Source organism: Anolis sagrei, chromosome 8 (assembly GCF_037176765.1).
Source record: "Anolis sagrei isolate rAnoSag1 chromosome 8, rAnoSag1.mat, whole genome shotgun sequence".
Taxonomy (NCBI): domain Eukaryota; kingdom Metazoa; phylum Chordata; class Lepidosauria; order Squamata; family Dactyloidae; genus Anolis; species Anolis sagrei.
Genome location: NC_090028.1, coordinates 8,209,013 through 8,226,850, shown reverse-complemented (window position 1 = coordinate 8,226,850; position 17,838 = coordinate 8,209,013). Strand labels below are relative to the sequence as shown.

The window sequence follows — 17,838 nt, the reverse complement described above, 5'->3', positions numbered from 1 at the left end:
AACATGAGGAAGAACTTCCTGACTGTGCGTTGTACAAGGATGTGCAAACAAACCTGGTTGGAACCAAGTGGCGTTTGTGATGCTACACAATATTATCCACCCCTCTGGCTCACCCAACAGCTGTTTTTACAGGTGCCGTAAATCCCCGGTTAGCTGGAGCGCCAATACCTCCCTTCTGTTTGCAAAGCCTTTTAATCAAAATTACAATTTAATCCTATTTCAAATGTGCCACTTTCCCGACTGTCCCCTTTCCATATCAAAATTGCAATCTTTTTTTTCCTTCCCCCTTTTTCCTCCTCTTCTCGAGATTTAGGGACCGTGCAATAGGTTTTTGCTTTATCCTCTTTGGGAAAGGATTTACTTTATCCATTCGCCTTTCTAAAGTAGAGTCTGCAAAGTGATTTATTTCTTCGGTCCCTTGTAGGAAGAGAAGGGAGAGCTATCCGCAACTGCTGAAAAGGAGGGAGCTGGGTTGGGTTTATTTTATGTTATCAGCAGCAAACTGCAGTAGATCACAGCAGAAGGGAGACTTTTTGCTCCTCTTCCAGCGGTTGCTGTCACTCGGCTCCCCTTGCACACTGCTCCGAGGGATAGATGGCATTTTAATTAAGCCAAGGGGGGCTAATTAATGGTCTGTCTCTTGAGGTTATTTATAGGAGGGCTCTGGGAGAAATGTCAGTTTGATATGAAACGCTGCTTCTTTTTTCATGGGAAGGATGGTAGCACCAATTTTGGTCTTACTTTTTTAAAAGGAGTGAAACTTACTCAGTTCGACATCTGCAAGGGTGGGTTTAGATGTGCCAATAGGTTTATTAGAAGGAGGGATTATAAGGGTGAAAATCATTAGAGTCATAGAATCATAGAGATGGAAGAGACTTCCTGGGCCATCCAGTCCAACCCCCTTCCAAGAAGCAGGAATATTGCATTCAAATCACCCCTGACAGATGGCCATCCAGCCTCTGTTTAAAAGCTTCCAAAGAAGGAGCCTCCACCACACTTCTTGGCAGATAGCTCCACTGCTGAACGGCTCTCACAGTCAGGAAGTTCTTCCTCATGTTCAGGTAGAATCTCCTTTCTTGTAGTTTGAAGCCATTGTTCCATTGCGTCCTAGTCTCCAGGGAAGCAGAAAACAAGCTTGCTCCCTCCTCCCTGTGGCTTCCTCTCACATATTTATACCTAGCTATCATATCTCCTCTCATCCTTCTCTTCTTCAGGCTAAACATGCCCAGCTCCTTAAGCCGCTCCTCATAGGGCTTGTTCTCCAGACCCTTGATCATTTTAGTCGCCCTCCTCTGGACACATTCCAGCTTGTCAATATCTCTCTTGAATTGTGGTGCCCAGAATTGGACACAGTATTCCAGATGTGGTCTAACCAAAGCAGAATAGAGGGGTAGCATTACTTCCTTAGATCTAGACACTATGCTCCTCTTGATGCAGGCCAAAATCTCATTGGCTTTTTTTGCCACCACATCACATTGTTGGCTCATGTTTAACTTGCTGTCCACAAGGACTCCAAGATTTTTTTCACACGTCCTGCTCTCGAGCCAGGCATTGTCCCCCATTCTGTATCTTTGCATTTCGTTTTTCCTGCCAAAGTGGAGTATCTTGTATTTGTCCCCGTTGAACTTCATTTTGTTAGTTTTGGCCAATCATCTCTCTAATCTGTCAAGATCGTTTTGAATCCTGCTCCTGTCCTCTGGAGTATTGGCTATCCCTCCCAATTTGGTGTCGTCTGCAAACTTGATGATCCTGCCTTCTAGCCCTTCATCTAAGTCATTAATAAAGATGTTGAACAGGACCGGGCCCAGGACGGAACCCTGCGGCACTCCGCTCGTCACTTCTTTCCAGGATGAAGAGGAAGCATTGGGGAGAATCATCCTCTGGGTTCGTCCATTAAACCAAATCCAGATCCACCTCACTGTAGTTTTGCCTAGCCCACATTGGACTAGTTTGTTTGCCAGAAGGTCAACGAGTTAACACATCTGCTTTGTGTTTTAAGTTAGGAACTTTAAGGGAGTTGACAATGATATCTTGCATGTTCCAGAGTAGGCAAACCAGACAATCTCCACATCAACACTGACAAAGAAACAGCAAGAAATACTATTTACCCACAAGCAGAAAGAAATTACATATATTAGAAACTAACACTTTCTCATTTTCCAGTTCACCAGACTGGGTCACAGCAACACCTGGCAGGGGGTGGCTAGTATATGTATAAATATCTATATTTACAATATCTCCCCCTCACTCTAGGCTTTTCTAGTACCTAGAGATTCATAGAAAGGGGTTATATTGGGGACCAGAAAGATAGTACTTTTTATTTAATACTTCCATGGAAGTTCAATTTGGAGGTCTGAATTTACTGCGGCTTTGAGGAAGCCTCATCCATTTCAGTTCTCGCTTATTTGCACTGAATCCTCAGACCATTACAAATCACAAAATCCGTAGACTATACAAACACCACCTGAGACCCAGGAAATGCTGACCCAGAAATGCAATGATGGGAAAGGATAATCCAAGGCCCTTTAACTGGAAAGAGTACACTTTCAATTCTTTAATGCAGATCACTTACTGAAAGTATGAATGACTAATTCAAATCAGGTTTTTATCAACTCGCATCAGTTATTGGGAGAAACTAGTTGATTCAAGGTCTTTTTGACATTGGTACTGAAATTATCCCAAAAGAACTAGGGCTAGTAGATGATCTGCACAGAAAACTTGACAGGGGGAGTGTGTCCTTGTTGCAGAGGCGGCCCTAGGTAATTTTCAACGGTAAGCAAACATTATTTTGGCGCCCACTCCCCCCCCCCCAACCAATCACTGATAATATATTTTCTGTTCGTCGTGGGAGTTCTGTGTGCCATATTTGGTTCAATTCCATCATTGGTGGAGTTCAGAATGCTCTTTAGAATAATAGAATCAAAGAGTTGGAAGAGACCTCATAGGCCATCCAATCCAATCCCCTGCCAAGAAGCAGGAATATTGCATTCAAATCACCCCTGACAGATGGCCATCCAGCCCCTGTTTAAAAGCTTCCAAAGAAGGAGCCTCTACCACACCCCGGGGCAGAGAGTTCCACTGCTGAACGGCTCTCACAGTCAGGAAGTTCTTCCTCATGTTCAGATAGAATCTCCTTTCTTGTAGTTTGAAGCCATTGCTCCATTGCGTCCTAGTCTCCAGGGAAGCAGAAAACAATCTTGCTCCCTCCTCCTCCCTGTGGCTTCCTCTCACATATTTATACATGGCTATCATGTCTCCTCTCAGCCTTCTCTTCTTCAGGCTAAACATGCCCAGTTCCCTAAGCCGCTCCTCATAGGGCTTGTTCTCCAGACCCTTGATCATTTATGTTGCCCTCCTCTGGACACATTCCAGCTTGTCAATATCCCTCTTGAATTGTGGTGCCCAGAATTGGACACAATATTCCAGGTGTGGTCTAACCAAAGCGGAATAGAGCATGGGGAGCATGACTTCCCTAGATCTAGACACTATGCTCCTATTGATGCAGGCCAAAATCCCATTGGCTTTTTTTGCCGCCACATCACATTCCTGGCTCATGTTTAACTTGTTGTCCACGAGGACTGCAAGATCTTTTTCACACATACTGCTCTCAAGCCAGGCATTGTCCCCCATTCTGTATCTTTGCATTTCGTTTTTTTCTGCCTAAGTGGAGTATCTTGCATTTGTCCCTTTGATTGTAGGTGAACTATACATCCCAATAACTACAACTTGTATATGTCAAGGTCTATTTTCCCTCAAGAGCACCTCAAGAGCACCCCTGGGTAAAATCAACTATACTGCAAATGCTTACTTTGCATAATGGGTTGGGCCGCCTCTGCCTTGTTGGTTCTCTTGGACCTCTCAGCAGCCTTCGATACCGACTGGGATGGGACTTGGAGGCACTGTTTTGCAGTGGCTCCAGTCCTTCCTGGTGGGACGGACCCAGATGGTGGCGATGGGAGATGCCTACTCAACCACACAGACATTGTCCTATGGGGTCCTGCAGGGTTCAGTATTGTCCCCCATGTTGTTTAACATCTACATGAGGCTGCTGGGAGAGATCATAGAATCATAGAATCATAGAATCAAAGAGTTGGAAGAGACCTCATGGGCCATCCAGTCCAACCCCCTACCAAGAAGCAGGAATATTGCATTCAAATCACCCCTGACAGATGGCCTCTGTTTAAAAGCTTCCAAAGAAGGAGCCTCCACCACACTCCGGGGCAGAGAGTTCCACTGCTGAACAGCTCTCACAGTCAGGAAGATCATCCAGAGCAGTGGTTCTCAACCTTCCTAATGCCACGACCCCTTAATACACTTCCTCGTGTTATGGTGACCCCCCCCCCCCCCACCACACCATAAAATTATTTTTGTTGCTAATTCATAAGTGTCATTTTGCTGCTGTTATTAATTGTAATGTAAATATCTTGTATGCAGGATGTATTTTCATTCACTGGACCAAATTTGGCACAAAAATCCAATATACCCAAATTTTAATACTGGTGGGTTTGAGGGGGGACTGATTTTGTCATTTGGGAGTTGTAGTTGCTGGGATTTATAGTCCACCTACAATCAAAGAGCATTCCTACCAGCAATGGAATTTATAGTCCACCTACAATCAAAGAGCATTCCTACCAGCAATGGAATTGAGTCAAGCTTGGCACACAGAACTCCCATACCAACAGAAAATACAGGAAGGGTTTGGTGGGCATTGACCTTGAGTTTTGGAGTTGCAGTTCATCTACATCCAGAGAGCACTGTGAACTCAAACAGTGATGGATCTGGGCCAAACTTGGCATAAATTCTCAATATGCCAAAATGTGAACACTGATGGAATTTGGGGAAAATAGACCTTGACATTTGGGAGTTGTAGTTGCTGGGATTTATAGTTGGGCTACAATAAAAGAGCATTCTGAATACTACCAATGATTGAATTGAGCCAAACTCCCCACACAGAACCTCCATGACCAACAGAAAATACTGTGTTTTCTGATGGTCTTTGGCGACCCCTCTGACACCCCCTCACAACCCATCCAGGGGTCCCGACCCCCAGATTGAGAAACACTGATCCAGAGCTTTGTTGTTCAATGCCATCTGTATGCAGATGACACCCAACTCTACTACTTATTTCCACCAAAAGCCATGGAAATAGCCCAGACCCTGAACCGGTGCTTATCAGCTGTTGTGGACTGGATGAGGAGAAACAAATTGAAAATGAATCCAGACAAGACGGAGGTCCTTCTGGTCAGTCATAAGATCAGGATATAGTGTAGTGGACTATATTTCTGCTTCTGAGGAGGAGGTAGAACAGGAGGATGAGGAGGTCACACTTGGAGATTTGGGGCCAAGTATTGAGAAGGAAGGAGAAGGTGACGAAGACATACTACAAGTCCCTACATTTCAAGAATGGCAAAGGGCAAAAGAAGAAAGAAGGTCAGTTAGAAAACGCTGAGCAATCAAACTTCGACCTAGGAATATCTGTGCTGGGAGCTCAGGGCTATAAATTAGCAGAAAAGGCAGTTGTCAGTGCTGGCAGCAACTGATCTACTTGGTGTGTTTGTGTTCCGGTCTCTGTGTTACAGCTACAACGTCAGCTTTGCAAAAGACTTCTTACCAAAAATTCTTGATCTTGTGTATTGTAAGCCTTTTTGCCAAAGACTTTTGCTCCTTTCTTCTGTGAAGACTTGTGTCAAAAAGTTTTGTTTCATGCCTCCTGTAAGACCTTATTATTATTATTATTATTATCTTTATTTATACCCCGCAAAATCTCCCGAAGGACTCTATGCGGCTTACAAAGGTCAAGACCTCCAACAAACAACAACATACAAATATAACAGTAAAACTCATAAGCAAATAATAAAAAATCAAAAACAATAAAACACTAAAAAAAAAACAATGACACATGACCTTGCATTTACTTTTGGACTTTGGCTTCTCCCCAAGGAGAGAGAGAGAGAGAGAGAGAGAGAGAGAGAGAGAGTATATGTATGTGTGTGTGTGTGTGTGTGTGTGTGTGTGTATATATATATATATGTATGTATGTGTGTATATATATATATATATATATATATATATATATATAGTGTATTTGGGGGTTTTTAAGTCCATTCTGCTGGGGGGGGGGCTGTATTTTTAGGAGTGATGAACACTCGTTGGACTGTTTGATGTATTGTGTCAAAATTTCATGTCAATTTGTCCAGTGGTTTCTGAGTTATGTTAATCCCACAAACGAACATTACATTTCAATTTATATAGATTGTTATATATATGTATGCTGACTTGTATAGTTTTTTATAATGTTGTGAGCTGCTTTGTGTCTTGTTTAGCAAGAAAAGCGGGATACATATTATTATTATTATTATTATTATTATTAATTAGGCTCACAGCAATTTGTCAAATTGTGCTATTTGAGATATTCTCTTGATCAATCTTCAGAGCAGCACATGATTGACGTGATCGTCTTTATTCTTCTCCCCAACTTTCCTCTTCTCTGAATCCTGCAACATCCTTGGTATCCAGATTATTTTACTGACCATATGGGAGACTACGAAGATGTCTTGGCTTCTCTGGAGACCCTCAACCTCTCCATTTTGAAGGCCATGGATTACACCAAACGGGTGAGTCGCCGTTTCATAGTTGATCACGTCTCCATATGGAGCAGATTCTGCTTTTCACCAGGTTTGGTTGCTTAAAACATGTGGTCTTTTTCGCCTTCACTAGCTCTTAATTCATGGTTTTGGCTTAATCAAGGTGGCCAATTGCAGCATTCACACTTGCTTCAAGCGGACAAGAGTTCTTTCTCCCACGCTGGACATTATTCCAGAGATATATAAACCCCACTTGCCTAGTTCCCAACAGACCTCACAACCTCTGAGGATGACTGCCATAGATGTGGGCGAAACGTCAGGAAAGAATGCTTCTGGAACATGGCCAGGGTGTCTAGATCTAAGGAAGTGTCTAGATCTAAGGAAGTAATGCTACCCCTCTATTCTGCTTTGGTTAGACCACATCTGGAATACTGTGTCCAATTCTGGGCACCACAATTCAAGAGAGATATTGACAAGCTGGAATGTGTCCAGAGGAGGGCGACTAAAATGATCAAGGGTCTGGAGAACAAGCCCTTTGAGGAGCGGCTTAGGGAACTGGGCATGTTTAGCCTGAAGAAGAGAAGGCTGAGAGGAGATATGATAGCCATGTATAAATATGTGAGAGGAAGCCACAGGGAGGAGGGAGCAAGCTTGTTTTCTGCTTCCTTGGAGACTAGGACGCGGAACAATGGCTTCAAACTACAAGAGAGGAGATTCCATCTGAACATTAGGAAGAACTTCCTGACTGTGAGAGCTGTTCAGCAGTGGAACTCTCTGCCCCGGAGTGTGGTGGAGGCTCCTTCTTTGGAAGCTTTTAAGCAGAGGCTGGATGGCCATTTGTCAGGGGTGATTTGAATGCAATATTCCTGCTTCTTGACAGGGGGTTGGACTGGATGGCCAATGAGGTCTCTTCCAACTCTTTGATTCTATGATTCTATGATTCTATGATAGGGGCGGCTTGTCCATTACACGAAGTAAGCGGTCGCAAAACACTCTTTTTTGCCAGGGGCGCAGAGGCCCCTCGACTGCCACTCGAGGAGCGCCCCCTCAGCTCACAACAGCCATTGGGACCAAGAGAGAGAGAGAGAGAGAGAGAGAGAGAGAGACCCTCCGGCTGAAGGTATCTCCCACCTCCGCTCCCTCCTTTGTTTTTGCGCCCACCTTCAGGAAAGGTGGGCATCTCCACCTCTCTCTCTCTCTCTCTCTCTCTATTGGTCCCAATGGCTGAGGAGAAACTCAGGAGAAGAGGTGACTTTTGGTGCACACGCCGGGGTCTTCAGGCACGCCTCCGGACCCAAAGCGGGCCAGGCAAGGGAGCAAATGTGGCAAGTGGAGTTACTGGGATGTATAGTTCACCTACAATCAAAGAGCATTCTGAACTCCACCAATGATGGAATCGAACCAAATATGGCACACAGAACTCCCACGACAAACAGAAAATATATATCAATGGTTGGTTGGGGGGGGGGGGGCAAAATACTGTTTGCTTACCATTGAAAATTACCTAGGGCCGCCTCTGAACATGGCCATACAGCCCGGAAAACTTATAACAACCCAAACTTCAAATACTTCCTCCGTTTTCCAACAGATCACTTGCCAGAATACATTTGCTGTATCTCACATACCGAAAACATGTTTTTCGTTCCTATAGTCAACACAACATGTTTTGATAAAAGTCCGTTAACATCGCATCTATAGCCTGGTGACATATCTGGATAGAAGCCTAAGTACCTTTCCAAAAAAACACTTTTTTTGAACAGTGCGGATTGACTTTCATTAGTCTTTTCCCCCCAAGATGTTCCTCCCACCTCTGGTCTCTCTGGCTTTTGAAGCAGCGCATTGCCTTTGTTTCAAAGGGAAAACTTTGATGTGCTTTTGACGACGGCTGCATTTCTTGTCCCTTGCAAAACCTGCTCAGCACATTCACTCTTTAGAGCGAAAATCCTCCTTTCTTTGCAAGTCAACGCAGGTGCAATGTTGTTTAAATGACATATTGGATGCATTTTATGAAAAAAAAAACCCTCACTTGCCGGCCTTTTGTTTCCGAATCGCTTGCGTAACTGTTTTTAATTGGTGTTGATGCTTCCCGTCTTGAAAAGATCGCTGATAGTTCGTTTTCTGATAAGGAGACATGCGGCAATTATTTTCTAGGGGGGAGGCTCATAAAAAATCCTCAGTAATTAAGCAGGAAAGTAAACGAGCAAAACAAAGTGTGGGATTGTAATTACTTTCTGATTTAGAGAGACCGGCTGGTGTTGTCTCGGAATGGAGAGTTATGGAAGCCCTAAACAACCCAGTTATTTCTCGCGACTCATTTATAATCCATTCTCCCTTTCTCATTTTTCCCCCATTTTTCTCTCTCTTATCTCCATAAAAGCTAATGCTAGAGATAAATCTTTCTCTGGATTTGAGTCTCTTGCCATGATAGATACGAGGGTTGAATGAAAAGTAATGCCTCCACCTTCTTTACTTGGTTGTTATAGGTTTTTTCGGGCTATATGGCCATGGTCTAGAGGCATTCTCTCCTGACGTTTCGCCTGCATCTATGGCAAGCATCCTCAGAGGTAGTGAGGTCTGTTGAAACTAGGAAAATTGGTTTATATATTTTATTTATTTATTTATTTATTTATTACTGCGCTTGTAAGTCCAAAATTGGCGACTCAACGCGGTTTACAACTCTACAAACAATCAACAATATTCAGTATAAAAAGCATAAAAACAACATACAATACATAGTATTGGGCCACCAATACAATCCAATGCATCCCTTAACTAGAATCGTAGTCCAATTTCATCGTCCATGATTACCAGTCCTTAATCATCAATTTCTTTGCACCGGATTAACCGAATGCTTGTTTGAACATCCATGTCTTCAATCTTTTCCGAAACACCATCAGCGAGGGGGCTGATCTTACCTCTATGGGGAGGGCGTTCCAAAGCTGAGGGGCCACCACAGAAAAGGCCCTGTCTCTCGTTCCCGCAAGCCGCACCTGTGAAGCAGGCGGGATGGAGAGCAGAGCCTCCCCAGAAGATCTTAGGGTCCTGGTGGGCTGATAGGCCGAGATACGTTCGGATAGGTAAGTTGGGCCAGAACCGTTTAGGGCTTTAAAGGCCAATGCCAGCACCTTGAATTGGGCCCGGAATGACCAGGGTGGACCAGGGTGAGACAAAGGACTCTTGTCTCCTGGAGCTAGGTGTGAATGTTTCAACTGACCACCTTGATTAGCATATAATGGCCTGACAGTGCCTGGAGCAAACTTTCGTTGAGAGGTGATTAGATGTCCTTGTTTGTTTCCTCTCTGTTGTTGTGCTGTTGTAATTTTAGAGTTTTTAAATACTGGTAGCCAGATTTTGTTCATTTTCATGGTTTCCTCCTTTCTGTAGAAATTGTCCACATGCTTGTGTATCCGCGCTCAGCTGCTGATTGAGGTTCTGGGGTTTAGCCTGCCACTTTTGGACTCTTGCTTGCTGAGGTGTTCCTGCGAGTATCTCTGTAGATCTTAGGAAGCTATTTCTTGATTTAAGGTATTGGCTTGCTGGTTGATATCTGAATAGAGGATGGGCTGAAGATGTCAATGCCTTGGTCCTTTCATTATTAGCTGCTACTTCCTGATGGATGTTAAATGGCGTAATACCAGCTAAACTGTGTAATTTCTCCATAGGTGTAGGGTGTAGACATCTTTGATAATGTGGCATGTTCACTGTTTTAACATGTTGAGCTGTATTCCAAATTGAGCCGGTGTATTCAGCAGCAAAGTAGCAAAGCACAAGAGCAGATGTCGTCACTGTGTCTTGTTGTGATCCCCAGGTTGTGCCAGTCAGCTTTCATATCATATTATTTCTCACACCCATTGTTTGCTTGATAGTCAAGCAGTGTATAATGATAACACCTCCACTACAGACTAGCTCATCTGAATATAGAGGGAGTATGGTTGCTGAACCAACTGTCTGTTTAAAAGTTAGGAACTGGGAACCCCTGGAACTGAGAGACTTAAAATGATTCTTCAAAAGATTCCCGCTGCCACCATGTCACTATTAATTAGGCTGAGGTAATATTGAGAGTTTGATCTGTAAACACTATCGTTTCTTAGAAACTATTGTGAAGCTGTCTTTAATAACATTTTGACCACGAACAGAGGTGGCCCTAGGTAATTTTCGATGGTAAGCAAACAGTATTTTGCCCCCCCACCCCCGGCAATCACTGATATATATTTTCTGTTCGTCATGGGAGTTCTGTGTGCCATATTTGGTTCAATTCCATCATTGGTGGAGTTCAGAATGCTCTTTGATTGTAGGTGAACTATACATCCCAGTAACTACAACTCGCATATGTCAAGGTCTATTTTCCCCCAAGAGCGCCCCTGGGCAAAATCAACTATACTGCAAATGCTTACTTTGCATAATGGGTTGAGCCGCAACTGACCACAAAGGTATTCACACTGAGGCTGGTATAAGTTGATAAAAATAACAAGAACATTTATTGAACAGGCTTGAATTATTCAGGTACAAATGCTTAATGGTTTCAGTAAAATACTGGTATAAAAAACTTGTGGTTGCATGAGAGTAAAGATCTTAAAAACCCCTGGGTTACAAGTCTTAAAAGTTTCAACACAGAAAATTACTTCAGGAAATGAATCTCTGAACGTAATTCCCAAAAATGCCCCTTAGGAATCAGGCAAAAAACCCTGAACTAGACTTCCTAAGGAAATGGACAGACCACTAACGGGGTACTGCTCCACACAGTATTCTAGCTATATTCTCGATAGCTATTCTGAATACTACACAAAAGACTGACCCAAACTTCTTCAAAACCCAAACTGCTCTCGCTAACACCCACACTTCTTCTCTCTACCCATTCCAAACTCCAACTGGCAAACTGGGACCTCAAACTTCAGTTTAAAAGACACTTTTTCCTTCAGACCACTTAGTCTCCACCCCCATCTTTCTCTGTTCTTAAAATGAAAAGCACACATCTGCATTTTAGATGGATTAGGAATCAGCTGGTTTTCCCTGTAATAAGCAGTAAGACCAGCGAAAGCTTCAGAGGGCTTCTGTTCAACCATTTCAAAGCTCCCTGCTTGAGCGGTGATGGCATGGTCATCAGCATACATGAAAATCTCTGTCCCTTCTGGCAGTGGTTGATCATTTGTGTAAATGATTAACATTGATGGAGGAAGCACACTGCCCTGAGACAAGCCATTTTTCTGTTTTTGCCATCATGATATTTAGATAGCATGTTTGAACAACGTCAGAACCATGTTACGGTTTTTCAGCATATGGTGTTTCCATGAGGCCATCTGCATAATTTGCTAATGAACAAGAAACATTTATTGCTTCTCAAAAGCAAGAATTAAATGCGTTTTCAATGTACCGTGAAATATAGATTTCAAGAATGTGTGTGTTATACATGGCAAGGAGTTGGGCTAGATGACCTCTATGTTCCCTTTTCCAACTTGATTTTGGCGTAATATCCTTCTTTTGCTCCAATGGGTCTTTTCCCTGATGTCGAAAAAAGCGGGTCTGAGTCACCTATTCAAATGAATAGATAATGAGCTTTTCACGCTGGGACTCTTTTGACAGGCCAACTTGCAGAATGATCAGTTTTGAGGAACTCTGAGACATTGATGGCTTGTGATGAGGAATGCACTTTTCCTGTCTTCGAGCATTAAAGGCTGTCAGATGAAGGTTGGAGAGAGTCTTGCTTGGAAAAGTGGGGTGGGATGAAGATATTGGGAAACGGAGAGCCAGGCTGGAGGTACATCTATATTGTAGAATTAATGCACTTTGAAACTACTTGAACTGCCATGGCTCCATTCTATGGAATCCTGGGAGTTGTAGTTTGCTGTGGTTCAGCACTCTTTGGCAGAGAATAACAACAACAATAACAACAATAATAACAACAACAGTCCTAGACACTTGGGAAGTGTCCGACATGTGATCAAAGACAAAAGCCATCATAATGATCTTGTTCACTGTGTACTAAACTTGTTGTGTATCAAATTATTATTATTATTATTATTATTATTATTATTATTATTATTATTATTACTACTACTTATAGCCCACCCTTCTCCCCTAGGAAGGCTCAGAGTGGATTACAGCATTCATAGGCAAACATTCAATGTCTTAATGTATTGTCAATCACTGGGTTGTAGGTTTTTTCGGGCTATATGGCCATGGTCTAGAGGCATTCTCTCCTGATGTTTCGCCTGCATCTATGGTAAGCATCCTCAGCGGTAGTGAGGTCCTCACTACCTCTGAGGATGCTTGCCATAGATGCAGGGGAAACGTCAGGAGGGAATGCCTCTAGACCATGGCCATATAGCCCAAAAAAACCTACAACAACCCATATTCAATGTCTTTACAATCATATACAATGAGAAAGACAAACACAACCAAAAGCAGAGGCTTCTCCTTTCATTTCCGGCTTCTGGGGGCTCTGGGGAGGCACCTTTTTCTCCATTTTCAAACCAAGGAGCCTACATTCTTACCTCATGGTTGTGTGGCTGACAAGATTGCTTGGAGCATCTCTTTGCCTTTTCCAACTGAAGTGGTACCTATTTACCTACTCACATTTGCATGTTTTTGAACTGCTAGGTTGGCAGGTGCTAGAGCTTACAGACAGGATGTTGGGGTTCAGCCTGTGTGTGAACCTGAACCTGATTCTCTGACTGTATTTCCTGATGCTAATGTATTTCCTGATGCTAATGAGGATGTTGATTCTGAGGTCAATGTAGAAGAAACTCCTGCAGCCTTGGAAAGCGAAAGTCCAAATTCCCATGAGAATATTTCAGAGCCAAGCGGCGAACTTTCACTCCCTTTTGGCTCTTCAGAGAATCTGACACCTAGGCTCTCTAATGAGGATAGGAGAGGGCAGATTTGCCAGAGCAGGGGGGAATCGCAAGGTTTATGAAGGTCAGCTAGATTGAGAGAAATGCAAACAAGACCTTCAAAGCCTTCAGGTGTGTCACATAATAGATTTCTCGGCTTTAAGTGCCTCCCGCCTGGATGCATCTTCAGACCAGGCATCTTTTCAGATTCATGTGCAGATTCTTGCAGTTCTCCTGCTTCCAGTGGCTTTGTTCCACGGAGTTTTTCTAATGCTTCAAGTATGGTTAGTGGATTGCCAGAGGCGGCCCTAGGTAATTTTCAACGGTAAGCAAACGGTATTTTGCCCCCCCCCCCCCAACCAATTATTGATATATATTTTCTGTTTGTCATGGGAGTTCTGTGTGCCATATTTGGTTCAATTCCATCATTGGTGGAGTTCAGAATGCTCTTTGATTGTAGGAGAACTATACATCCCAGTAACTACACTTGCCGCATTTGCTCCCTTGCCTGGCCCGCTTTGGGTCCGGAGGCATGCCAAAAGTCAACTCTTTGTGTGCACCAAAAGTCACCTCTTCTCCTGACTTTCTCCTCAGCCATTGGGACCGAGAGAGAGAGAGAGAGAGAGAGAGAGGTGGAGATGCCCACCTTTCCTGAAGGTAGGCGCAAAAACAAAGGAGGGAGCAGAGGTGAGAGATACCTCCAGCCGGAGGGGCTCTCTCTCTCTCTCTCTCTCTCTCTCTTGGTCCCAATGGCTGTTGTGAGCTGAGGGGGTACTCCTTGAGTGGCAGTCGAGGGGCATTTACAGAGGCGCCTCTGTGCCCCTGGCAAAAAAGAGTGTTGTGCGACCGCTTACTTCGCGTAATGGACGCGCCGCCCCTGTGGATTGCTAACAGGTTCCAGGATTTAGCAGTGTTACTGTGGGTTTTTGATCTTGTTCATGGACATTTCTTGTTGCTGATTTTTACTGTGGCTTTTCACCTTGCATATTTTCCTCTATTTTTGTACTCATCTTTCATCAATAAAAAGGATTGTTTTTCCTGAAGTCAAGTGTGGTGGATTGTTGTCTTAGGGTCCAGTTTCCTGCTCTGGGTCGCAACACAGGAGCTCAACGCATCTCACGGATTCGAACTGCCAATCTTCAGGTCAGCAGTTCAGCAGCACAAGGTTTTAACCCATTGCACCACCACAGCTCCCTACAGAAGGTGGAAGGCCTTGTATAACTATAGCTTCCAAGCCTCCATCATATTGAAACATGGCGGTAAAAGAGATATCTACTATGCAGATATACCCTAAGATAACACTATGTAACAAAATGTTCTGTTCCTGGTTTGAAAGTGTTGTTGTTGTTCATTCGTTCAGTCGTCTCCGACTCTTCGTGACCTCATGGACCAGCCCATGCCAGAGCTCCCTGTCGGTCGTCACCACCCCCAGCTCCTTCAAGGTCAGTCCAGTCACTTCAAGGATGCCATCCATCCATCTTGCCCTTGGTCGGCCCCTCTTCCTTTTGCCTTCCACTTTCCCAAGTATCATTGTCTTCTCTAGGCTTTGCTGTCTCCTCATGATGTGGCCAAAGTACTTCAGCTTTGTCTCTCGTCTCCTTCCCTCCAGTGAGCAGTCGGGCTTTCTTTCCTGGAGGACGGACTGGTTGGATCTTCTCGCAGTCCAAGGCACTCTCAGAACTTTCCTCCAGCACCACAGCTCAAAAGCATCTCTCTTCCTTCGCTCAGCCTTCCCTAAGGTCCAGCTCTCACATCCGTAGGTTACTACAGGGAATACCATGGCTTTGACTAGGCGGATCCTTGTTATTGCTTGTTTAATTTTGCGGTACTTACTACAGGTGTGTAAATCTTCATTTAGAAATCGTAAGTCGTACCTAATTCGTAAGTTTTGTATATACAAACAGATATTAAGAAACACAGGGGGAGGGCACCCACTCGAAAACTTGAGAATCAAAACTCACCCAATACTTTTTCATTTGAATTCTATAATGCTTGGAAGTAAGTTCCATTTTCAGTGCAAATGAGGCAAAGCCATTCCTCTTTAAATTGAGAAGGCTGGTGATTCAGTGTTATGGAAGCATGGGAGTTGTAGTTTTACAAGGTGTTCAGTCTTCTCTGCCAAAAGGTGCTGGTGCCTCAAACGACAACTCTCATGCGAATCTGAGTATTAACCTAAGTAGCCTTTCAAAAACTCCAGTCTGCCATTGCAAATCAAAAACAAAACCTCCTTGAGCTTTGGATGTTATCTGGTTTTGCTCCTGACACCTTCCGAAGCTGTGATTTAGGATTTCCTCCTGTTAATTTTTCTTTGACCACTCTCTTGCATGAGCAATTATTTGGAAGGAAGGTTTGACATTTAGGAGCTGCTGGAAGCTAAAAGCCTGCGTTTGCAGTTGCTTCGTAAATGTTAAGAGGGAAAAATATGTTGAGCGAAGAATATTGCCATTTTTTTTAAAAAGTCATGTTCTCTCCTAGAAAGTTCATTCAGCTTCCATTCTTTGCTTCCATTCTCTGGGGGTCAGGGTTGTTGCAAGGGGGTTTCAAAGTGGTTGCCAAAGACCATCAGAAAACACATATTTCTGATGGTCTTAGGAACCCCTTTGGCAGAGAAGGCTGAAGAGCCCTCCACCTGTCTTTCTCTTCCTTTTTTGGAGTTGGTAAACTACAACTCTCAGAATTCAAAAACAGCATCCCCCCCACAACCCCACTAGTATTCAATGTTGGCCATGCGGTAGTGTGTTATGATGCAGATCCATAGAGCACTGGGTTCAGAATGCTCTTTGGTTGTAGGTGAACTATAAATCCCAGCAACTACAACTTCCAAATGTTAAGGGCTTTGCCCATCAAACCGACCCAGTATTTTCTGTTGGCCATGGGAGTTCTGTGTGTCAAGTTTGGTTCAATTCCATCATTGGTGGAGTTCAGAATGCTCTTTGATTGTAGGTGAACTATAAATCCCAGCAACTACAATTCCCAAATGTCAAGGTCTGTTTTCCCCAAACTCTACCAGTGTTGGGCATATGGAGTATTTGTGCCACGTTTGGTCCAGATCCATCATTGTTTGAGTCCACAGTGCACTCTAGATGTAGGTGAACTACAACTCCAGCACTCAAGGTCAATGCCCATCAAACCCATCCAGTATTTTCTGTTGGTCATGGGAGTTCTGTGTGTCAAGTTTGGTTCAATTCCATTGTTGGTGGAGTTCTGAATGCTCTTTGATTGTAGGTGAACTATAAATCCCAGCAATTACAACTGCCTAATGTCAAGGTCCATTTTCTCCAAACTCCAGCAGGTTTCACATTTGGGCATATTGTGTATTTGTGCCAAGTTTGGTCCAGATCCATCATTGTTTGAGTCCACAGTGCTCTCTGGAGGTAGGCAAACTACAATTCCCAAACTCAAGGTCAATGCCCACCAAACCCTTCCAATATTTTCTGTTGGACATGGGAGTCCTGTGTGCCAAGCTTGGTTCAATTCCATTGCTGGTTGAATTCGAAATGCTCTTTGATTGTAGGTGAACTATAAATCTCAACCACTACAACTCCAAAATGACAAAATTGCAGCATTAGGAAGGCTGAGAAACACTCATAGAATCACAGAATCATAGAATCAAAGAGTTGGAAGAGACCTCATGGGCCATCCAGTCCAACCCCCTGCCAAGAAGCAGGAATATTACATTTAAATCACCCCTGACAGATGGCCATCCAGCCTCTGTTTAAAAACTTTGGGCAGAGAGTTCGACTGCTGAATGGCTCTCACAGTCAGGAAGTTCTTCCTCATGTTCAGATGTATTCTCCTCTCTTGTAGTTTGAAGCCATTGTTCCATTGCGTCCTAGTCTCCAGGAAAGCAGAGAACAAGCTTGCTCCCTCCTCCCTGTGGCTTCCTCTCACAGATTAAACTACAAAGCAGCCGTAAAGCCAAGTATAATAATGTGCACATTCATGCTACCCCTCTATTCAGCTTTGGTTAGACCACACCTGGAATATTGTGTCCAATTCTGGGCACCACAATTCAAGAGAGATATTGACAAGCTGGAATGTGTCCAGAGGAGGGCGACTAAAATGATCAAGGGTCTGGAGAACAAGCCCTATGAGGAGCGGCTTAAGGAGCTGGGCTTGTTTAGCCTGAAGAAGAGAAGGCTGAGAGGAGATATGATAGCCATGTACAAATATGTGAGAGGAAGCCACAGGGAGGAGGGAGCAAGCTTGTTTTCTGCTTCCTTGGAGACTAGGACGCGGAACAATGGCTTCAAACTACAAGAGAGGAGATTCCATCTGAACATTAGGAAGAACTTCCTGACTGTGAGAGCCGTTCAGCAGTGGAACTCTCTGCCCCGGAGTGTGGTGGAGGCTCCTTCTTTGGAAGCTTTTAAGCAGAGGCTGGATGGCCATTTGTCAGGGGTGATTTGAATGCAATATTCCTG

General features: G+C 43.8%; 1 protein-coding gene across 1 annotated transcript in view; it reads left to right on the top strand.

The window, feature by feature from the left end:
- NECAB2 (N-terminal EF-hand calcium binding protein 2) overlaps nucleotides 1-17,838 on the top strand; it is a 332,316-nt gene that overhangs the window by 186,539 nt on the left and 127,939 nt on the right. Inside the window, exon 5 of the mRNA XM_060788246.2 lies at nucleotides 6,517-6,614. Within this exon, the coding sequence (XP_060644229.2) occupies nucleotides 6,517-6,614 (98 nt within the window). The remainder of the gene's footprint in view (nucleotides 1-6,516; nucleotides 6,615-17,838) is intronic.